Below are 24,729 nucleotides of genomic sequence, written 5' to 3'. Positions count from 1 at the left end.
TATATATATATATATATATATATATATATATATATATATATATATATATATATTCTGACTAAGAATTGACCGGGGTTGAAATTCTCTGTCCCCGCCTAATTTCTCGGGGGAACGGGGATGGGGACTATTTTCAATTCCCGCCGGAAATGGGGATGAGGATGGTGTTGGGGTTGGGGTTTCGGGGACGGGGACAGGGAGTATACTCCCCGCCCCGCCCCATTGTCATCCCTACAAACAATTATATTTTAGACACTTTTTGTGTTTCTGATGACTTTTCTGGTGAAAGTATATTTTAGAAAAGGGTAATCTAATCTCTTCAATTATTTTTTATTTTTATTTTCATATTTTTGCTTCGATTTTTAAAAAAAAAAATTAAGAAGGTTTATTTTCACATTTTTATTTCTATTTTTATTTTCACAAGTATAATGGCCTTACCCATCATGATAGGAGCACAACACACTCATATTGCACTGGCATGGAAGCACCGCACCAACAGCCCCTTCTCCTCTTCTTCTTCTTCTTCTTCTCCTTCTTCTTCTTCTTCTTCTTCTTCTCATAACCAACAATTGTCATTCTTGGATTGTGCAAAAAAAATGAGCTTTTCGGTCTGTACTGAGAAGTGACACTGTGCCAAGAAGTGAACTTCTCTGACTATATCAAGAAGGTCTTAAATGGCTGAGACGTCACTCTGTTCAATATATAATTACCAAGATCTTTCGAAAAGTTATATTATTTTCTTCCTTATCTATAAGGTCCATCTTAAAATATAATTACATATATACTTAGATTACTTACAAATGAGATTTTAACACTCAATGCATAATAAAATTGTACATTACCACTTAACTTATTTTTGTCATTTTATTATGGAGTACAAAGTATAACTAAGCACCATTATAAAATAAAGATTGTAAAACATTTTATTTGTATTTAAAAAAGTTGTATAAATTTTGGAATAAATTGATGTGTAAATTTTTAAATTTATATTAATAAAAAAAGTAATAATGACAAGTAATTTTGTAATATATCAATTTATTCTAGGCTACAGCTTGTCGTAGCGTGGCTTATAGAACCTACTAGTTTACTTGGGTTTCTCCCCTCCTTAGAACAAAAACGAAAAATAATTTTGTACTCCGTAATATCCCTTATTATAATAAAGCCAAGGGATTTGGTCTCTAATATGGCTCCAATCTTCCGCCCATGTTTTGATTTATGTTTTCCCATTTTTTTTCGTTCGCATTTTGCGCTGGAATAGAGAGCCAAAATATCGGTTTGTATACAAAATACAAATGTGAAAGGAGATTTTCCTTCCCAATATTTTGGTTTGATCAAACGTCAATCTTAGGCATTATGATCATTGCATTGATTTTTTTAATTCTAAATCCTAATTGGTTGAATTTTTGAATTGTAAATATTTCTGATTTATATTATTGAGATTGAGTAAAATTATAATTCTAATACTTATCTCTTTATTTCTAAATGCTATCTAATTGTTGTTTAAGTTCGACAGTGCATTTAATGTTGTTCTTGGAAATCGTTTAAAGTTGGTTAATCATATTTACGTTAGCCTAAATAGTCCCTGCGTGATGATTACGTATCACTAATCTATGCATATTGCATCCTATATATATGTTGATAAAATGGTAATCGCTATGCATACTTGAACACCGGTTCAATACACATACACAAACTTGCTTGAGAGAATTTACTCATCTTGCAATGGCGGGTCAGTTTGTTCTTGTGTCCCAACTGAAGCCTGAGTCTACCACTAAAGCCATTATACTTCGCTTGGTTCGAAGTTATGTAGTGCCTGAAAATCCAACAACAAAATGCATTAAGACCATTGAATGTCTGTTCCATGATGAAGGGGTTAGTGTCTCTTTAACAGTTGTCCTTGTCTACTTTAGTTTATTATTGATCTTTAACAACTGCCTTCTATACTACATTATATTTCTGTTTTCTAGGGCACCTTCATTCATGCTACTATTGGGAAGAAACAAGTGGAGAAATATGGGAGTAAGTTTAAGGATGGGAAAGTGTATGCAATAATCCTATGCATTACAAACTACTTACCCTACAAAACGAGTACTCTGCCTATCATGATCAAGTTCAAACAGGACACATTGGTTAAGGAATACAAACAAGTTGTTTTTCCTAAACATATGTTTCGGTTAAAGTCCATTGCCTCAATCCTCCTGAAAGAAGACCTTGATGATAAGGTCTTGATTGGCATGTTACTAAATTTGTAAGTTCTTACATTGTAGGTTATTTTTCTAATCTTCTAACCAGAATTTCTAACTTGCAGATGTTATTGGTAGAGTAGTACAAATCTACTCTCCTGTTGAAATGAGTATTGGAGGCAGGAATGCTAGGTTAATCGACTTTGTTTTGGAAGATGCAAAGTAAGTTTTCTTGGTTTTATACTCTTTCTTCCTATGTACTTAATCAAAAGTATCTATGACTTCTACTATACGATTTGTTATCTCTTTACAGTGAGAATCAGATTCAATGGGATGAACGTGTGGATCAATTTCTGCCCTATTTTAGCTTCACCTCTCTTGAAACTGTGATACTATTGTTGCAGTTGTGCCGGGCCAGAATCCTAGACAGTTAGTCTTTCTTTCTATTGCTTTTTATGTACCTATTTCTGCTATTCATTATTTTTATTCCATTGCATCTTATCTACTTTTTTTGTTCCTACAGTTTGTAATAAAGCTATACTATTCTGCTCAATACATAAATAGTGTTACCTGTTAAGATCCATTTAGTTCTACATTCAATCAAATAGAATTCCAGTTAGGTCTGGCTTGTGGTTTGACAAGTCATGCCCTCCAGAATTCTCTATACACAAGTTATGCCCTCCAGATGTTGGTGCTGGTATGCATGGTGGTTCAACTGATCTGGTAGATGAAGACAGTTTGGTTATTTGTACTTATTTATTAGACATGGTCTTTGTGTTTTGCAGGAGTGCTTTGCTGGGCATGATGTTGTGAATTTGGGTGATGATTGTGATGACTTAGTGATGGTGGAGGGTGGTGAGAGTGTTGATAGGAATCCTATGGCTGAGAATGAAAATTTGCTTTTAGGTATACAATCTGAAGATGGGACGCAGGCTGGTGGTTCAAATGGTGTTAAGAGGTGTTTGATGGAGGATTTTGCCAAAGTAGAGGTGCCTAAAAAACGTCGAATTCTAGCCATTAAGGAAGAATCTACTTAATCTGAGGACATATGCAAGTGTTTATTCACATTTTGTTTTTGTACTACTTTTGTGTGGCTGCTTTGGTTTAAGTGTAAAATGTGCCTAAATTTCGTCTACTAATTGCTTTCCAAGTAATCTATTTTGTTATCTTAGGCATATTTTTTTGTAATGTAATTAAATTGTATCTATATGCAGCCTATTTTGTAAAACAGTTATGTATGCATGCTTTATGGAATATCAAATATGGCATGTCGGAAGTATTTATAAAGATATGGTTCAGTTTACCTTTGTGCCTTTTCTTTTTATTGTCTCTCTTTTTTTTTTTTCATATTCTTCACCATATATGTCAGCTCTCTATTTCCTTTACAATGACCTTCTTATTGATACAGTCTTCTGGTTTTCTACACAAAAAAAAAAAAAAATCTACAAAATCATATCATCAATTTCAGCTGATGAGGCAAATATTTGAAGCAAATTATGTAGTCATTATGTACATAGATTTATATCTTCCTTTAAGTCCTGACATTAGGAAATATTAGTATTCCACACTAAATAGTAACATCCAGAGTGCCTGTAATAACAACTAATCAATTTTTTTCCTCGTTATTATACATTGGCAAAGAAAATATTGACATTCAGATTACTTTCTAGAGTTATTTCCAGCAATGGTCATCCGACTATGTTGATTTTCCAAAATTAGTCCTCGACTTTTAATTTGGACAATTTAGGTCCCTTGACTNCTGCTCAATACATAAATAGTGTTACCTGTTAAGATCCATTTAGTTCTACATTCAATCAAATAGAATTCCAGTTAGGTCTGGCTTGTGGTTTGACAAGTCATGCCCTCCAGAATTCTCTATACACAAGTTATGCCCTCCAGATGTTGGTGCTGGTATGCATGGTGGTTCAACTGATCTGGTAGATGAAGACAGTTTGGTTATTTGTACTTATTTATTAGACATGGTCTTTGTGTTTTGCAGGAGTGCTTTGCTGGGCATGATGTTGTGAATTTGGGTGATGATTGTGATGACTTAGTGATGGTGGAGGGTGGTGAGAGTGTTGATAGGAATCCTATGGCTGAGAATGAAAATTTGCTTTTAGGTATACAATCTGAAGATGGGACGCAGGCTGGTGGTTCAAATGGTGTTAAGAGGTGTTTGATGGAGGATTTTGCCAAAGTAGAGGTGCCTAAAAAACGTCGAATTCTAGCCATTAAGGAAGAATCTACTTAATCTGAGGACATATGCAAGTGTTTATTCACATTTTGTTTTTGTACTACTTTTGTGTGGCTGCTTTGGTTTAAGTGTAAAATGTGCCTAAATTTCGTCTACTAATTGCTTTCCAAGTAATCTATTTTGTTATCTTAGGCATATTTTTTTGTAATGTAATTAAATTGTATCTATATGCAGCCTATTTTGTAAAACAGTTATGTATGCATGCTTTATGGAATATCAAATATGGCATGTCGGAAGTATTTATAAAGATATGGTTCAGTTTACCTTTGTGCCTTTTCTTTTTATTGTCTCTCTTTTTTTTTTTTCATATTCTTCACCATATATGTCAGCTCTCTATTTCCTTTACAATGACCTTCTTATTGATACAGTCTTCTGGTTTTCTACACAAAAAAAAAAAAAAATCTACAAAATCATATCATCAATTTCAGCTGATGAGGCAAATATTTGAAGCAAATTATGTAGTCATTATGTACATAGATTTATATCTTCCTTTAAGTCCTGACATTAGGAAATATTAGTATTCCACACTAAATAGTAACATCCAGAGTGCCTGTAATAACAACTAATCAATTTTTTTCCTCGTTATTATACATTGGCAAAGAAAATATTGACATTCAGATTACTTTCTAGAGTTATTTCCAGCAATGGTCATCCGACTATGTTGATTTTCCAAAATTAGTCCTCGACTTTTAATTTGGACAATTTAGGTCCCTTGACTTTCAAATTCTTTCCAATGTTGGTCATTTCGTCAAATTTTGATTAAATTGAGGTCAAATGAAGGGGTAAAATCGTCCGTTCACTTGTATACTCGTATTTCTTCTGTCCTATACGCTATATATATGAATATAATATCAGTCGAAGAGACATCGAATGAGATTCTATGGCTTCGGTTGAGACTTCGACTGAGATTATATTCAAATATACAGCGTATAAGATAGGAAAAATACGGGTAATAATACACTAAACATGTGATCGGACAATTTTACCCCTTCATTTGACCTCAATTTAACCAAAATTTGACGAAAGGACCAACATTGGAAAGAATTTGAAAGTCAAGGGACCTAAATTGTTCAAAGAGTTAATTACCGATTTGGTCCCTCGACTATTGGGATTTCACCACTTTGGTCCTCGACAATTTTTTTTGCCCAATTAAGTTCTCGACTTTGAAAAAATTAACCAATTTGGTCCTCCCGTTTATTTTACCATTTGATATCCATTAAATCGGGACCAAATTGGTAATTTCACTATAGTCAAGGGACCATTTCAGTCAAAATTAATTACCGAAATGGTCCCTTGACTATTGAGATTTCACCAATTTGGTCCTGATTTAACAGTTGTTTAACACCAAAATAAACGGAGGACCAAATTGGTTAATTTTTTCAAAGTCAAGGACTTAATTGGGCAAGAAAAATTGTCGAGGACCAAAGTGGTAAAATTCCAATAGTCGAGGGACCAAATCAGTAATTAACTCATTGTCCAAATTAAAAGTCGGGGACTAATTTTGGAAAATCAACATAGTCGGAGGGCCATTGCTGGAATTAACTCTTACTTTCTAATACAAACTGATGTCTAAGTTGCCCTATTTCTAATAGTTTAATATGCAGTTGCCTTTAAAAAAATTGAGTCTTATTTTATACACGTAATTGTTCTATGTTCCACCTCACAATACAATATCTCAAGCTCAATATTATGTTTTCAGAGGTGATTTTTAAGGTATGTACACTCATATATATAAACACAGATATGTAATGCAGAGGAAACATTAAAACAAAATTGCAGAGATATAAATCATCAGATTTCTTTAACAATTAAAACAAAATTGCAGAGGAGTTTTATTCCCAATGCAATAGGTAATGCTTTTGAGTACAACTCTAGGCCATAGTAATCATTCAACTACAATTACCAATATAGGAAATGGCTATAAATAGCTACTTTGAGATGTGTAAGAAAACATTTCTTCAAATTCATACTCACTCTTCAGTTTTTCATTCTGAGTTCTTGTTTGACAGTATAATGAAGATTGAGAGGTCAAGAACTATAGGTTGCAAGAGAAAACTAGAGGAGTCAAATACAAGTATTTTAATATCTAATTGTTTGTAGGTATAATTCAAAGAACACATATAAATTTATTAACTATTGTTACAAATGACCTCTTTACATTTGATAAGGCTTTAACATGGAAATGTTTTACTTACTATGTATGATTCAGTATATATTTGTCTCATAAACTGCCTTTAGCTTCACAATTCTATCAATATATGAGTACTATTCCTTTTCATCTTAGTCATGCAATTTATTTGTTAAAATAACTAAATACAAATAGCAAATATATCCACATTTGATTTCAATACACATAGTTTTTATCGTATATATTTTTAAAATTTAAAATATGGATATCACACAATTCATAAGGGACAAAGTATTTGAAAATACAACATACAAAAACAGTACAAGAAATCTTATTTAAGTTGAAAAAACTTATCTTCATTGCACTGTAATTCCCTTCAATTAGGTAAGCCTCTGTGTGCCATCTACCTCAACTCTAGGGTTTTGTCATTTTGTCCAAATTAAATTCCACCGGTGAAGTATATAGTTAGTGTTTGGCCTCAATCAAAGAAAATATGTGTAAATATTTCTAAAGATATTAAATTAGTCGAATATTTTCCATATTCTTTTACGTAATGCCGGAAAAAAATAGCAGTAGAGGTAATTGTGACTTAGCTTTGTTAATCGTTCATATCCTTTTGAGTTCATTATTCCACTTCTTCACATATTTATCTCTGGCTTTTGGTGTCTGATTTCCGAATTGATCTTTTCTGAGTACCTATCATTTGCAGAGGTTGATGTTGGTAATATTAGGGTTTAATAAAACATATTTGAACAGAAATTAATTACACAAAGAAATTAGGAGTGAGATTACCTGTAAAATGAGTCAATAGCTTCGAACTCCATTGAAGCAAATGGCCGACGATATTTCTTCCAGTTGGTCGATTTTCCTGCCATCCATCGTCGGTGCTCAACTGAGGGTTTTGGAATTAAAATTGTCTGGATTTTAATTTTGGTGAAATCAATCAGTGTTAGTCATTTCTAGGAGGTGTTTTGTACGTGATTTATATTTGTGAAAGCGGAGTAGGGTTTCGGACACGGCAGAGAAGCAGAGATGGATAATGGTGTCTCGGCGTCAATCCTAGGCGGTGGTTTGGTGTTTATATGTTGGGCCAATTGGGCCAGGACATGGCTAATTTTTTGGGCTGCTGTTGTGGGTATATAATTGATAAAATCTGAATTTGTAGAGGACAGATTTGGGCTAATAATATTTGGAATTATTAAGTTTTTTTGTTTAGAGTTTTGATAAAATTTAAAAGTGTAACTATATTATTATGAAAATATATAGATACTACACTAAATATATAAAAGTCTAATTATATTATTATACTGTAGATTTTAATATTTTTTTTTCATATTTTTTAAAAAATAATTCTAAGAATCTTAACTATAATAAAGCAAAATCATTGTGGTGAAAAATCCCCGCCCAATGCATGGTGAAAACGTAGTCGTTTTGATTTTGGGAGAGTATTTAATAAAATGTTTTTAAATATGGAAATGGTTCACATGGTCGAAATAATTAATGACCGGCAATTAAATATGGTGATGTTTAATTAGCCGCTTGGTATTTCCAATATTAACAATTGGTTTACCAAGCTCATCGTAAATCTATATCTTAACAATTGGTATACAAGCACTTCCAAAACCTACTTATAAATACATCTCTTTGTACCGGAGTCAAAAACTTCAACTATAATACATCAAGTTACTTCGAAAAACACAGAAAACCTGCAGTCTCTCCGATGAATACAAGAAGAGCAATATGGGTCCACGTTCTGCGTACATATGAAACCCTGGAATGAAGAGGGAGTGAAGCCATCAAAGGTAAAGAAGTAGTCTTCCATGATCAAGAGGTATGTTTTATTTTAATATTTTTCCATAATATTTTCTCCATGTTTTTATGAATACAGAAACTAGGAAGAGTGGAAATAATCAAAGGAGAAGAATCATGGAAAAGGCAGACATAATGGAGCCAGACATGAAGAAACAACCTTCTACAGGTAGCTCCTCAAATGTGTAAAAGAACTACAACATGCCTTTCTCTTCTAATTCCTTTGTGGAATTGGATTTAGACTATTTTTTTTTTGTTATTACAGGTCTCACATGGTTTGATGATAGATACATTTGCGGGATCAGACTTAGACTAGAAACAGTGATATAGGAACTTTGTGCTTCTTTGCATTAGCTCATTGTTTAGTTTGGTCATATTTCTGCAATAGAGTCTATTTGTGGCTTCTTTGTCCCGTATTTTAGTTATTATATTGACTATTGTATGTAATTGTTTATTAAAGATGAAAGAAACATCATGTAAAAGGGTAAGTTAAATTCGTACCTTCAAAAAAGAGAAGCAAGTAAATCAAAAAAAACATGGGCGAAGAAACTCTCTCTAGGAAAACTTGCGAAGAGCAAGATCTCCTCGACAGAAGTAACAAGAAGAAGAAAACGACAACGGAATCTCCCATGGGAGAAGCCTCACCGCCTGGAAACGCATCACTGCCGGGAAATGGAGAGGAAAGTAGTGGCACTGGATCGTGAAACAGACGGGGGCACTCTCGTTCAAACAGATCGTGGCAAATGAAAACCTGCAGAATGATAAACAGATGGAGGACGATATTGACCTGGTTTCGGAGGACGAAGAGGATGCTGATGATGATGTTGACAAAACTTGCCCGGTTATCAGACTCACGAGGGAGGAGAAGGTGCGGCTGAGGAGCAAATGGAAACAAACCCTCATTGTGAAGGTGATGGGTAGGAACGTTGGCTATGCATACCTTCTAAGGAGACTTACGGCATTATGGAGACCAAAGGCGAGAATGGAGGTGGTGACTGTCGACAACGGCTACTTCTTGGTTAAGTTCGCGTCGATAGATGACTACGAGTTCGCGAAGTATGGAGGACCTTGGATGGTCCTCGACCACTATCTCATTGTGAAGGAATGGGTTCCGAATTTCGACCCCTTTACGGATCGAACGGAGAGTATGATAGTATGGATCAGGTTTCCTTGTTTACCGGCAGAATACTTTGATCATCAATTCTTGATGAGAGTTGGGGCGAAAATCGGCTGGCCAATCAACATCGATACAGCGACGAGCCTGGTCTCACGAGCCAGCTTTGCAAGGGTATGTGTGGAGGTTGATATCACAAAACCGCTGCTAGCGAAGTTCACACTACGTAACAGGGTACGCCCGATAGTGTATGAAGGGCTGCACCTAATATGCTTCAAATGTGGTACGTATGGTCATAATGCGGAAAACTGCAGCCTAAACAGAAGCGAAGACACCAATCCGGGCATGAACACAGTGGATGGCGAGACGCCGGAGAACAATCCCGAAGCTGGTAACGGTCATCAAGGTGGCAGAATTGGAAAGAACAGAGGAAATATGGGAACTACCTTAATTAGGCCTGAAATCACGGAAGACTATGGCTCATGGATGGTAGCCACGAAACCAAAAAGGAATTATTCTAGGAATCCGGGAAACGCGAATAATGGAGGGGATGTCAATGGAATGAAGGGTCAACAAACAAACACAAAAGGAAAGAATTCGAATATGCAGCAGGGATCACGATTTGCTACTCTTTCCGAGAATATGAGCGAGGATGGTGAGCAAACAAGGGAAGAGAACGTTAGAGAGGAGAACGTGAAAGAATCCCAGAATCAAGGAGCCATAAGATCGGGCCATGCAAAAGGAAAAAGGCCAACGGCCCAAGTGTCGGAGAAACAAATAATGGGTAATAATAAGCATGGTAAACATCGTAGCCAGCCCGAAGCGGGTGAGTCTAGTACTAGGCGATCCACCAACAAGAAAGCACAGAACACACAACCCAACCGGGCGGGAGCTGCAACAGAACACACATTAGTCACTGGGGACAAAAATGGGCCTACTAACGTGCAAGTCTTTGAAGAGGAACAAGGGAATGATACAGAAGGATCGCATGGGCTTGAGCTTCTAACGGAGAACCTTGATGATCCACCGGATGGAACGCAGGATGAGGAACTGGAGCCGACTGAAAGGTTCGAGGATTGTGAGAGTCCAGCAGACATTGGTGCGTCTGCAATGGAGGTGGAGCAGTGAGGTGTATCCTCATTTTTCTTTTCGTTGTTGTTTTCATTTTCTGTGTGTTGTGGTTTTTTCCCTTTTCGTTGCTTTCCCTTGTTGTTGTTTTCCTTTGTTGTTGTTTCCCATGAAGATAATCACATGGAACTGTCAAGGTGCAGCGTCTAAGAGCTTTCTTAGAGCTGCAAAATGGATTCTGAAAAAACATCGTCCTGACATGTTGTGTTTAGTTGAAACAAAGACATCCGGGCATACCGCGGACTCCATCTGCATGAAACTTGGCTTTGACGAGTGGGCAAGAGTAGAGGCCCTTGGTTATAGTGGAGGTATTTGGATCCTTTGGTCAGGAGGGTTGTTGGTTGAAGTTTTAAATTCCCACCCTCAGTTTGTGCATGTATCAGTTAAGGAACCGAACGGGAGAAAATGGAATTTCTCCACGGTTTATGGCAGCCCTTCCCTCTATCTTCGTAGGCGGCTTTGGACTGCTTTAGGTAGAAATACAGTACAGGTGAATCACCCTTGGCTGATAGCTGGGGATTTCAACGCTATTGTGAGCCAAGAAGAATGTTCTAACGCTCATAATGCGGGAAACCATAGAAACGACGATTTCAAAAACTGGATTTTCAGAGAAGCCCTTATCGACCTCGGTTTTGAAGGTCAGAAATTCACATGGAGACGTGGACGAGAAAGAGAAACCTTTAAAGGCGCTAGACTCGATCGTGCTCTGTGCTCTATGGAGTGGATGGACTGCATGCCTCATACGAAAGTGATACACCTCACGGCTTTAGGATCTGACCACTGCCCGATCCTCATTGATATGGACACGCAAGAAAGAAAGAAAGGTGACAGATTCATGTTTCAGGGCGCATGGACTAGACACCATTCATTCATTGATATTGTTCGTCAACACTGGATTAAGGAAAACACAGTGTGGCAAAACTTAGACGAGATGACTACCAAGCTTAAGGATTGGAACAGAAACGTCTTTGGCAACATCCATCTTAGGAAAAACAAACTGTTGCGGCGCCTAGAAGGGATTCAAAGACAGTTTGATCATGCACACCATACTGGTCTACTCAAACTGGAATGCAAAATCAAAAAAGAGTTGGAAGAGACGTTGCAGCAAGAAGAATTACTCTAGTTTCAACATGCAAGCGAGGATTGGATTGCATCTGGTGACAGAAATACTAAATTCTATCACGCTGCCACAAAAACTAAGAAGGCCAAAATCGGAAAGTACAATTTCCTTGATGAGGAGGGCAACTCTATTAGTGATGAAAAATGAATAGCAGAATCAATTCAGAACTACTTTCATCGCATTTTTACCAAGGATGTGGAGGCCGAGGTCAACTACATGCCAAAGGGAAGGTTCTCTACACTTGGAGAGAATGATTGGATTGTCTTTAATGCTACGTTTTCTATGGAGGAGGTAAAATCTGCTCTATATGAGATGAGTCCTCTAAAAGCCCCGGGGTCGGACGGATTTCACGCATCTTTCTATCAAACAGCATGGGCGGTTGTGGGTGAGTCGGTGTTCAAACAGGTGGACAATTTCTTAAAATCAGGTGAGCTGGATGCGGGGATGAATGACACCTTCATTACCCTCATCCCTAAAGTCAATTGCCCTACTAACGCTAGCTAATACCGTCCGATTGGGCTTTGTAATGTGATTTACAAAATCATTACAAAGACAATGACAAACCGTATCAAGCCCATTTTAAGGAAAGTTATTGCGCAGCAACAGAGCAGCTTTGTGCCTGGGAGATAGATAACTGATAATATCTTGATCTATCAAGAAGTCATTCATTCCATGCGAAGTAAGCAGGGCAATAAGGGATTCATGGTCCTTAAAATTGACCTGGAAAAAGCCTACGTGGCTTGAATAAAATTGGGATTTTATTCGGGACACGCTTGACGATGTTGGCATGAATACAGAGTGGATCAGAAATATCATGGCCTGCGTGGAATCCCCTAGAATGAATATCCTTTGGAATGGTGAACAATTGGATCAGATTATACCATCCAGGGGTATTCGCCAAGGAGATTCTATCTCTCCTTATTTGTTCGTGTTGTGCATGGAACGGTTGAGCCATATTATAAACGAAGAGACTGATAAAGGACAATGGAAAGGCATCCGACTATCAAGGTATGGACCCGCTCTCACTCATTTATTTTTTGCTGACGATCTTGTGCTTTTTGCTGAAGCTTCACAGGATCAAATTGCGGTGATATCTCGGTGTCTTGAGAGATTCAGCAAAGCCTCGGGTCAGAAAGTTAGTTTACACAAGTCTCAAATCTTCTTCTCAAAAAATGTGAATAGGGATGAAGCCCTAAGATTGGCAACTGACGCCGGTATACCCGAGACTGCGAACCTCGGAAGGTACTTGGGAGTCCCCACATTCCATAGTCGAGTCACCACCAACCTCTTCTCCCCTATGCTAGAGAAGATTGATGACAGACTCAATGGTTGGAAAACCAAGTTCTTAACGCTAGCAGGTAGACAAGTACTCGCCCAATCTGTTCTTCAGACAATCCCCTATTATGGGATGCAAACCATCTACATGCCGGCTGGAATTTGGGAGGAAATCGACAAGAGGATCCGAAGATTCATTTGGGGTGGCACTCTGGAGTCCAGAAAATGCCACCTCGTGTGTTGGGATGAAGTTACAAATCCCAAGCACACCGGAAGACTAGGAATCAGATCCGCGAAGGATATGAATTTGGCATTCATGGCCAAACTTGGGTAGAAAATTATCACTGATAAGGAAAGCTTATGGGTTAGACTGCTAAAGGAGAAGTATGCTCATGGCAAGATAGGGAATGACGCGCTTACTGCTAAGCCGAATTGTTCTAATGCTTGGCGAGGTATTGTTGCAGCAAAGAACATTATTCAAACAGGCTGTAGGAAGCATGTGAACAACGGAAAAACAACGCGATTCTGGAAGGATGCTTGGCTCCTGGAAACACCTTTTGAAAGCTCCACCATCAACCAGGAGGATAACAACAATAGTGATGAGTTGGTTAGCGATTACTGGGATGACACTACTGGCTGGAGATGGGAAATGATGATGTAATTACCGATGGAGATAAGGAATAAGCTTAAGTATCATATGATTCAGAATGACGATGAAGAGGACGAATGCTACTGGAATTGAGAAGCTAACGGTAAGTTTTCTGTCACTTCAGCGTATCCCATTTTGCGTAATTCCCCGTCTAATATGCAGGACGAGCTTTGGAGCAAATTATGGAAGTTAAAAGTCCCCAACAAACTCAAGACCTTCCTCTGGACCGCCGCCCATGATCGCTTAATGGGAAATGCCGAGAGGGTGAGAAGAGGACTAACAACAGACGGCAGTTGCGGATGTTGCAATGGAGAGTTGGAGTCGGGAGAACACATCCTTCGGAGATGTAGAAAGGCTCAAGAAATATGGGAGACATTCACACCAGCAGAGAGGAGAAGGGGATGGCGACATACCAGCTTCCACGACTGGATTGTGAAGAACATGTGCAGCATGGGAAATAGGAAGGACGAAGACGACTGGGCACGCCAATTTGCTATCATAGCGTGGTGCCTCTGGAAATGGAGATGTGATAGAGTTTTTAACGGAAGAGAGCCGACGCTTCAACAAAAACTCAGCTGGATCAAGACAACGGGAGAAGAGTTCGACCGGGCTTTCGCGCACCAAAAGCATACTTCGGCGAAGCCAACAACACACTCCATCCGCCAACTTCGATGGAGTGCATCCATTGATCATCAATACACTCTCAACGTAGATGCAAGCATCAAACCCGGCATCAACACAGCAGGATGGGGAGGAGTTATTCGCAATAACAGAGGTGAATGGGTCGAAGGCATCTCGTGTAGTACTCACCATGCAGAACCGGCGTTGATTGAGGCATGCGCGATTGCAGAGGGACTACGATGGGCTTGGCAAAGAGGGATTCGCAGCTTAGAAGTCCAATCCGACGCTAAAAACGTGTTGGCTTGGCTCCAAGATGACATGAGGGGACGCGGTCCCATCCGACTCTACCTAGACAAAATAAAACTGTGGATTAATAGCGACTGGAGGATTGCTTTCCGACCAATCTTCCGGGAACAGAACATGGTGGCTGATGGCCTGGCGTCTCTGGGAGCGTTTCAAGAGGATGTGATGAAAACTTTTACGAGATGCCCAGTGATGTGTGAGAATGTCTACATGGATGACCTAGCTCTTGTCACAAGGGCTCGTAGAGTGGAGGAGAAACGCAGAAGCTAACTCCCCAGGGGTCCCCCTCCCTTTCTGATCTAAAAAAAAAAATTCGTACCTTCAATTTCTTTATTCATATTTTCAGTTGGGAAATGAAGGGTGTCGTAAAATCGGTTGGACACCCTTTTTATATTTAGGCTATAATAATCGTTGGGCTGTGAAATGGATATGGGTTGATGGTCCATTAAAATTATTGTATAAACTGATCAGCCCAATTCTAAATTAGTTTATATATATATATATATATATATATATATATATATATATATAGAAATAATTTCAGGTGTGGTCGTGCTCTCCTGTGCGGCCGTCGTGCGGTCACACACCACTCAATATTACGAAATACACAACTCAATGTTAAGAAACACACCACAATGAAACACAATGAAACACACCACAATATTAAGAAATACACCACAGTGCATATTTGTGTGGTGTGTTTCTTAACATTGAGTGGTGTATTTCGTAACATTGAGTGGTGTGAACCGCACGGCCGCACGGGAGAGCACGACCGCACCTGATCATGACTCTATATATATATATATATATATATATATATATATATATATATATATATATATATATATTTGTTTTTTTAGCTAATTTGTATTGATGGTTTTTTATCCTCCATGTACCCATCTTAATATTTAATAGTTATATTTTTTTTATTTTGATTATTAATTATGTAATTGAGCTATTATTTGCATGTAAATTATACATTTTTATTCTACTATAGTGATAATGAGTTGACTAATTGGATTAGTATTAGTTTTGGCATAAATTAACCATTTTATGCGCTTCATCGTAAATTAATCATCGTACACGTGTCATTTATTGTATTGTATATTTTAATATTTTTTAATTTTTTAATTTTTTATTTTAATTTATAATGACATCATTTATTTCGTGCATCGCACGGAACAAATAGAAAAAAGATTATAATTGGACCACACCTCAATTATAAATGGACTCCACATATATAAAAAAGAAAAATTAAATATAAAATCAACATAGTTACTGTATTAAATAAATAAACTTTTTTAAATTAATAAGTTTTACATAATATATTTATACTTAAAATTTAATAAGATTAAAAGTTCTTAATATCATAACATAACAACAATACTTATAATTTTTAGTCCGTGCATCGCACGGGAAAAATACTAGTATCAATAATAACTAAGTGATTTATAACTTAAAAATCAAATAAAAATAAAAATTTGAAATTTTTATTGAATAAGTTTAAAATATAATCGGACGCATTTCATTATATGATTGTATAATATATTGTATATACACATATGTATACAAGAAAATTCTATAATATAATTTTATTAATTAGAAGTTATATTGATAGATTTATAATTTAAAAAAATTACGTTTAGAAATTAAATAAATTCTGATTTAAATTTTTTACCATTAATATAGTGAATAAGTATATGTATGTATTTAAAAATATTTCTAAATAATTATGAACACATATTTGGTCAATAAGTACTATTGACTCTAAGTGTAGTATTTGTTAAATATATTTTTAAAAATCAATTAAAATAAACACACATTATTACAAAACAATTATTTTCACAAATCTAAACTAGATGTAAAATAATAATCTTTAGACAATTTTTAAAAAAATAAAAAGACAATTAAAAAAAATTACACCAATTTGAATATATTAAGAATAAAATTATATATGTTTAAATGTTTAAAATATTATTTGAATTATGATGATGATTAGTAATTATAGTACTATTATTTGTATTTATTGAAGATGAAGAAATAGGTTTTAATAACATTGAAATCCAAAGTAGCAACTGAATTGACTTATTGATAAGCACCAAGAATGGTACTCAAAAAGGGTCTAAAATGGATTAGAAGTGCAACGTTTTGTCATCCGATCACAACAATTGCATGCATTTTAGCTCAAATGTGATCAAAATCTTCTAACATCATTCCTAGGAAGAGTTTTTAGGTATTTTACAGGTTGGAGAAGGATTTGAGGCTAACCTTGTGTGGATGATGTTCTTCAAGCTTTGTGCCTTTTGTGGCCACATTAGGTAGCAAACCCAGAAGAAGTGAGTGTGTGCGCGATAGTGGCCACTCACGAGTCTAACTCACCCACATCTCCGCTCTTAGTCCGAAAAGACGAGATCCGAGAGGAGTGGTAGACAAAGTGTTCGATGAAATGCCCTAACCGAATGAGGATGTGGGAGTCCAAAGTGTGACGTCACTTGGTGAAGTGCCACGAACTCCCTAGTCTATTCAATATCTTTGCTCGCAAATCCATACAAAGATAAACCACATAGAGAAGCCTAAAGTCCCAATCTCGCCTTTCTATTTATTTTTATCACAACCAACACAACCTTTCAAACCTTCCTACAAATGACATCCAACCTTAGCAAATCCCGTAACTCTTTCCCTTCAACCTCTTAGATGCCAACACACTAATTCGGTTCCCATTCGCCATCCTTGAGAGACACGACACTCGGGGAGTCTTGACTCTTCGTTTTACCACCTTCACATTCACTCCCACTAAACTAACAAGCATCAAAATGGCGCCGTTGCCGGGGATGGCAAACGGTTCTTGAATTGTGTTGACATCTTTGAAGTAGAATTTAAAGAGTTCTTGAATTGCTTTCTTTTTGTTTGTTTTATTTTCTTGTTTTTGTTACTTGATTAGAGAAGTGAGCTTATCTATCTTGAAAATATCTTGTGCTCACTTGCAACTACTTTTAGTTGTGAAATATTTGTTGTTTGTTAAGCTTGCGCAGGAAATTTTCTACAATCAATCCATCGAAGCTTACAATGAGTGTTTATCCGTATTCCCATGGTTACCCACACCATGGAAGACCATACACAAGAAACATTCCACCTCAAACCTATGAACAACACCCACAGTACTATCCAAATCCTTATTGGTACCCACCATCACAATATACATACCCACCTTACCCGAACACTTTCACTTATTCTAATTACGAGCCATATCCTTATGCTACGTCCTCTATGCTTAATTATGAAAGAATTGAGAAACCTACATACCAACATGGAGAGGAATCCCTTAGTTCAATAGCGGAGAATATTAACAACCGACTTATTCAAGTCGTGAAGGAGATTGATCCAAAGTGTGAACCGGCATTAAAGGCCACAATTCCTTCAACCGTTAAACCTCCAATTCATTATAACCCTCCATTAAACCGTCAACCTGAGAGACATTGGTATTCTCATTCTTACAATACTAGCTATTCACCCCCACCACAACAAAATGATAGATATATCGATGAAACACCACCTTTTGCTCAAAATTTCAACGAGTTTTTTCCACTTTTGGTCCTATGACTTTAGTATTTCCGTCAATTTAGGTACACGACTTTAATTTTGCTACTTTTAGTCATTGACTTTAATTTTTTTGCCACTTTTAATCCTTGACTTTGATTTTTTTTTCCACTTTTAGTCCTTTCGGCCATCCGAGCGACAACTTTTAATCGAAATCAACAAATTGTTGTGTCATTAAGGGTAAATAACGTTTAATGTATTTAGAGATTTATCAATAGACAATTTTACACTTAATGGCACAACATTTTATTGATTCCGATTAAAAGTTGTTGCTTAAAAAGCGACGCATAACAAGCAAATAACGTTTCTTTTTCCTATTTTTTATCTGATTTTATTTATAAATATATTTAGAACTTTATCAAAATACACTTTTACCCTTAATGGCACAACAATTTGTTGATTTCGATTAAAAGTTGTCGCTCGGATGGCCGAGAGGACTAAAAGTGGAAAAAAAAAATCAAAGTCAAGGACTAAAAGTGGCAAAAAAATTAAAGTCAAGGACTAAAAGTGGTAAAATGAAAGTCGTGTACCTAAATTGACGGAAACACTAAAGTCATAGGACCAAAAGTGGAAAAAACTCAAATTTCAACCAACTTATACTATCATATGAGTACCTTCCACCGGGCAATGATGAAATCCAAATCTTGAAAGACAAAGTAGAAATGTTCATACAAATGGCCAAGGAAGATACCATCAATCTAAGAAATGAGATTAGAAGTGAAATGAAGAAAAATCTTGTCGCTCTTCGTGAGGAAGGACTTCCACTGGACGAAATCGAGACCAAAATGTTGTCAATGTCGGAGGAGCTTATGAAGAGAATGCTACCAATGGACCACCCGACAATGGAAACCGACCAACAAGAGAGTGACAAGATGGAAAAAGCGACTAATGATGAAGAGGTGAGTGTAGGAGAATGCACAGAACTTGAGACCCCGGTACTCCAAGAAGTTTCGACTCTTGAGTTGAACACGCAACAAGGGGGAGAGATTGAGAGTGAAGACGAGGATAATATTGAGATCGTGTGGGAAGAAGAAAATCCCGCACAAGGTAAAACTCTCACTCCAACTCTAATTGAAAACTCTTATGATGTTTGTGAGAATGACTCCTTTACGATTTATAATGATAATCTTGATAAATGTGACAATGTTTCTTTTTGCTCATGGGAGTGTGATTCCTTGCAACTTTGTGATGATACCTTGGGGAGTGAGGATGATATCAAATCTTTTTATTCTTGTGAAAGTGAGTTCTGCGAGTTTGATGATCGGGAGAAGGTGTAGACAATTCACGAGAGAGAGATAATGGTGAGTGTGTTCATTGGGAAGTTTTTAAGGATAAATTTTTGAGGGAAGGAATCTATAACGAGAAGGGAGAAGAGAAAATTGCTATCCTTAAACAGCTTAGGGTAGTACCCCATGTTTATTTATCAATACAATATGCTTTCTCCTTCTTAGCTTTTGAATTCAAGGATGTTACCCATCTTGGGACATACCTTGAAGCTAAAGTTCATGGGACGCTTGGTAAGGTCCCAAAATCTGTGTGCCTTGAAGGATAGGCCACACTACGTCTGGCCAGGAGACGTAAAACCATGGCGCACATGGGAGGCAGTCCCAATGTTATCTTACATTTCTTTAAGTTTTTCTTATTATCTATTATATACTTTTCTTTATTGTTATTTCAATAGTGTTCCTATAACCTCGGTTGAGCTAATAAGTACAGATCATCAACCCGAGAGTTACAAATTGCTGCAATCGATCGACAATCATCATCGTTAGCAAAGGAAGGAAGGAAAATCAAGGTAAAATTTTGCACAGCACGCCTTCCACGCCTGCTACGCCACTCACACGCGTGTGAGCAGGCGTGGGAATGAACCAGAGAGCTCCCACGCCCACCACCACGTGTGGTGATGTGCGTGGACGGGCACCAGATTTTCGCGGACTTTTCGCGCGAAGTAGTTTAAAACCCTTTCCTTGCTTCATTTCTTCACCACCACGAGCTAAGACTCCCTCAAGCTGAAAATACACAACTCTAATTTCCTTCCAAGATTTTCAACTTCTCTTGATCTTTCTAAGTCATTTCCAAGGTAAGAACATACTCTCTTTTGCTATTACTTGCTTGAATGAAGAGCTTACTCTCTTCGAAGCATATCTCCATGGGTTTTTCTTGTCTAAGATTTTTCTTGAGATATATTGCTATGAAATGACTTGTTAGACTTGTAATAGGCCTACATTGCTCCTATCTACTAGAAATTCCATGTTTTACCATCTCTTTGTGACTAGATCTTGAAATTGTTTGATTTGGGCATTCTTTTGTCATAATGAGATCCATGATGATATAGTGAGCATGGTGGGCAAAGTTTGCAAATTTCCTACTCTCTAGGTACTACATTGTTATACCCAACTTGTTATTTGGTCCAATTTTAACTTTCATGTTTTCTCCATTTTTCAACCTCAAGCTAGTCTAGAAGAAGAAGATGAAGTTGACCATATGTTGACCTTTTGACTATGAGATGAGTATGGAATAGAATGAGCTAATCCTTGCCTGTATGTGATAGAATTGTTGATGAATACCAAAATGATGTTACATGCAAGAAGTTTTTATGATCCTTTCTTTAAAAATGTGCAATATTATTCACAATCATGTTTAAAGAGGAAAATGTTTTTCCTTGTATTGTGCTTTGCTTGTCAATGTTATAGGAAAGATGTCTTCTCCCAACGAACTTGCACAACAAATAGCTCGAAGGCTCCTGAAAGGAAAGGCTCCTGCGGAAGAAAACAACGCAAGGAATGCAAAGACTAACTACATTGAAGTGTCTACGGGAAATCAAATCCTGCTAATGACACCGACTATGCTAGGTAGATACAGACAGCTGCTCAACTTCCCAATCGTGCAGTGGAAGTATGTTGATTTAACAGTTCTGGAAGAGTTTGAATGTAAATATGGACTGGAGAGGTTAATCACTGAGCCTTATTGGAATAATTTGTTGAGTTGGAGGCAGGATACTTTCATTCCCTTGGTCCATGAGTTTATAGCAAGTTTGAATGTTGAAGGAGTGACCGGAGATCTCTACAGCCCGACTATCAAATTTCGGCTTTTCAACCAGGATTATCATATTTCGGCCAATCGCTTGGGCGCTCTCTTAGGATTCTACGAGGAAGATGACCAGTCAAAGCACTGGTATCGAAGGCTAAGGCACGACTTTGGAGATAGAGACACCCCAAGAAAGTATTGGTCAATGATCGCAAGGCCGGGAGTTGAATGGGTTGGGTCGAGAGTAAGAGTTTCTCAAATTGTGAGGGAGGACCTACGAGTCTTATGGAAGGTAATTGTACACTCATGGGAAGGCAGGCCGGAGACTTATGACCGAGTCTCCAAGGCGGAGCTATTCATGCTTTGGAGTATGGACACAGGCCATTCGGTGAATATGAGCTCAATTTGCAAGAACTTGCTCGTTGCACAACAGCAAGAGTCAACGAGGGCGATTTTCATAGGCCCATTGGTGACAAGACTGTGTGTCTCCCTAGGTCATCAAATGAAAATACATTGGTTTGAACACAGGTTGCAAGGAGCACACATTGTTCCTTTATCTCCCAATGACGTCGAAAAGCTTAACTTAAGATGCTTGGCGCGAACGAGGGAAGATCACGAGATGGCGAGAGATCATTCAGATACGCCGATGTCATTCCTTTCCCCATCTTCAAATGACCTGTACTCGCCTGTGGACTCTTCGATGTATTCTCCACCACCCCGAGAGCCTGGACCATCCGGACCTCCACCACAAGCTGAGGAGCAAACTTCCAACCCTGCAAGCTTCAACATCCCTACTTGGTTTACCCTAGTTACCGATTGGAGATCCCTCTAGAACTTCCAATATCAATTGCACTTGGAGCAGATGCAGATATTGGAAGAGATTGTAAGGGAGATCAAAGACCTAAAGAGAACGTGAAGAAAGAAGGCACCGGAGAAAAAGAGAAAAACAATGATGATTTGTGTTGATAATTTCAAAACTATGATTGTGGACAATCCTTTTGTTTCTATGTTTGTTTATATTTTTGGTTATATTCCTATTATGTCTTGTTTGCACGTTTCGTCTAGCCAAAGACGTTAAACGTGGCGCTCATGGGAGGTAACCCACAAATAAGGAGAAGAAGAGACCACTCCACCATCATCCAAGAGAACCAATCTTGAAAGGTATAATCTCAATTCTTCATTTACTTTACCTTTACTCTGACCAAATTTTGAAGGGCAAGTACAGACTGCACAAAGTTTTAATAGGGATGCACATTGTGAGTATTTCTTTTATCCCTTTTAAATGCCCTGTTTGATTTGATTGCTTTATTTTATCACACATGAAGAGTTGCATAAAATTGTTGTGATGGATGTGATCTAGTTATCAGAACTGTTTCAGCCCAGTTTACACTTTTAAGTGTGGAAAATGGGCGTGTGTAGGACCCTTCGAACATATATCCTTTTTCCTCCGTTCCTTATGGAAACATCGAGGACGATGTTTACTCTTAAGTGTGGAAAGGGTGTATGTTTTTTGAAATAGTTGATTGACTGAGTGATAAGGTATAGGAACTAGAGAGCGTGTTATTGCCAATACTATCTAGGAGGGCTCCTAACCTTGTGCCAAAAATTGAATGTTCTAAATATGCTTTGGAAGTATCACCTTGCACCAATTTGCACAATTTGACCCAAAATTGAAAATTTTATGTGTGCTTGCATGTTCTTCACCTTGTATTTTGTTTGGACCTCAGTCAAGGATCTCTCGAAGTGGGAGTGTGAATCCTTTGAGTTTCAGAAAGATAAGAATTGCGAAGCCCGAAAATTGAACTAATCTTAGCAGGACATGGGGCAAAAGGTGAGCCTAAGTGAGCTTAGAGTGAAAACAATCCCTACTCCCTAGAAAAAGGCATGAGGGGTTGATATGGTGAAAAGAAAAAGGCAAAGGCCACTCCTAGAGATAAAAACAGAGGTGAGCCATCTAGTCTGGATACGGGGTAACCATTGCACCGTCTTCGAAAAAGCATGGAGATCCATGTGAAGTCGGTTACCCCGAAGAGATCTTGAAAGATGAGAAGATAGAGAGGAGGTGAGCCACTTAGCTAGGATTCAGGCACCCATTGCACTGTCATCGAAAAAGCATGGGGCTCCATGTGAAGTCAGGTTGCCTGATGACGTTATCCTAGGAAGTGAGAAAATAGAGTGATCGCCCAAGCCATGATGATGAGCGGTCCATGTCCCTGCCCTCACTTATATTGCGTAAAGGGGCTTTGGCGTTTTGGTTGGAAATTGGCCGAGGGACACACATCGTTCCTACTAGTCGGATCGGCTAGAGGCCCCTAGAAAATACAAGGTGAAACCATTTTGTCACTTGCATGCTTGAAGGTGTGAGCAAAACTCTTTATGTCATATCCATCTTTTGAGACTTTAACTTCCTTAGCATATTTCTTACATTTGGTCGGCATGAGTTTAGTGGTCTTGGTAGATAGTGTAGGGGATTTCACCCGCGCAACTCCGAACACCTACACATCGCTTGATCAATTGACAATAAGGAAAGAGAACAATTCTTGGTGCTTATATGATTAGAATTTAGAAAAGTGTGCTTGCTTGAGGACAAGCAAGATCTAAGTGTGCAAACTTTGATAAGCACCAAGAATGGTACTCAAAAAGGGTCTAAAATGGATTAGATGTGCAACGTTTTGTCATCCGATCACAACAATTGCATGCATTTTAGCTCAGATGTGATCAAAATCTTCTAACAGAATTCCTAGGAAGAGTTTTTAGGTATTTTACAGGTTGGAGAGGGATTTGAGGCTAAAATGGAGCAAATGACAAACAAACCGCAATGCAGTATCGTCCCACGCAGCCTCACACGCGTGTGAGTGGGCGTGAAAAACTTTCCAGTAATCATCCACGCCCACCACCACGCGTGGTGGCATGCGTGGTCGGGCCAAGGGCCATTTTGGGAAATTTGTTCCCTTTTGTCACCTATATAAATCCCTTTTGCCCTAAACCTAAAGGAGAGGAGAATAGAATAAGATAGATCTGAAAATTGCAGAGGGTTTTCTCCCCTCTTGGGAGAAAATTCCTTTTCTTCTAGGTTAGATTAGATCCAAGGGCAAAGAGGAAGATTGGAATTTCAAGAACAAAAGTGTAAAGATCCCCTTCTTGAGGGTGGTAACTATTCTCTCCAATTCTTAATCTAATATTTGTTTCTTTGAGATTTCATATCTTTTTCTTGTTTCTTTAGCATGTTAGAGTAGATTATATAGGGGATTGGTGGCCCCAAGGTTAATCTATGTGGATGTTTGATATTATTGCTATTAGAATTGTGAGTGTTTTGATTGTTGGATTATAACCTTGTGTGGATGATGTTCTTCAAGCTTTGTGTCTTTTGTGGCCACATTAGGTAGCAAACCCAAAGGAAGTGAGTGTGTGCGCGATAGTGGCCACTCACGAGTCTAACTCACCCACATCTCCGCTCTTAGTCCGAAAGGACGAGATCCGAGAGGAGTGGTAGACAAAGTGTTCGATGAAATGCCCCAACCGAA

The 24,729-nt window shown here is 37.8% G+C and overlaps 3 protein-coding genes and 1 long non-coding RNA gene across 5 annotated transcripts in view; 2 read left to right on the top strand and 2 right to left on the bottom strand.

The window, feature by feature from the left end:
- The window catches only part of LOC115996461 (protein CDC73 homolog), a 9,138-nt gene extending 8,388 nt beyond the window's left edge, over positions 1–750 (bottom strand). The window contains exon 1 of one of the 2 annotated variants that reach the window (XM_031235696.1): positions 436–750. The gene's annotated coding sequence lies outside the window, so the exon portion shown is untranslated. The remainder of the gene's footprint in view (positions 1–435) is intronic. The other variant, XM_031235687.1, reaches the window with a different exon arrangement.
- Positions 751–5,983: 5,233 nt separating this feature from the next.
- Positions 5,984–7,599, bottom strand: LOC115996476. The gene is made up of 2 exons (XR_004093628.1): positions 7,355–7,599; positions 5,984–7,258 (listed from the first exon to the last, which is right to left on the bottom strand). It is a non-coding gene; the product is annotated as an uncharacterized LOC115996476 (long non-coding RNA).
- Positions 7,600–9,140: 1,541 nt separating this feature from the next.
- LOC116010550 lies at positions 9,141–10,613 on the top strand. Its single transcript, XM_031250017.1, has one exon. It carries the CDS (start codon positions 9,141–9,143, stop codon positions 10,611–10,613), a length of 1,473 nt encoding a protein of 490 aa, XP_031105877.1.
- A 109-nt stretch (positions 10,614–10,722) lies between these two features.
- Positions 10,723–11,736, top strand: LOC116010543. The gene has a single exon (XM_031250005.1). The coding sequence runs from the start codon at positions 10,723–10,725 to the stop codon at positions 11,734–11,736; it is 1,014 nt and encodes a 337-aa protein (XP_031105865.1).
- Positions 11,737–24,729: the final 12,993 nt, after the last annotated feature.

This window comes from Ipomoea triloba, chromosome 1, assembly GCF_003576645.1.
Source record: "Ipomoea triloba cultivar NCNSP0323 chromosome 1, ASM357664v1".
Classification (NCBI taxonomy): domain Eukaryota; kingdom Viridiplantae; phylum Streptophyta; class Magnoliopsida; order Solanales; family Convolvulaceae; genus Ipomoea; species Ipomoea triloba.
The sequence above is the reverse complement of the archived record's forward strand: the minus strand, read 5'-3'. Positions and strand labels throughout refer to the sequence as shown.

What these genes read in the sequence shown, in the direction of transcription:
- LOC116010543 (XM_031250005.1), top strand. Translation starts at nt 10,723, where the DNA reads ATGAAGATAATCACATGGAACTGTCAAGGTGCAGCGTCTAAGAGCTTT.
- LOC116010550 (XM_031250017.1), top strand. Translation starts at nt 9,141, where the DNA reads ATGGAGGACGATATTGACCTGGTTTCGGAGGACGAAGAGGATGCTGAT.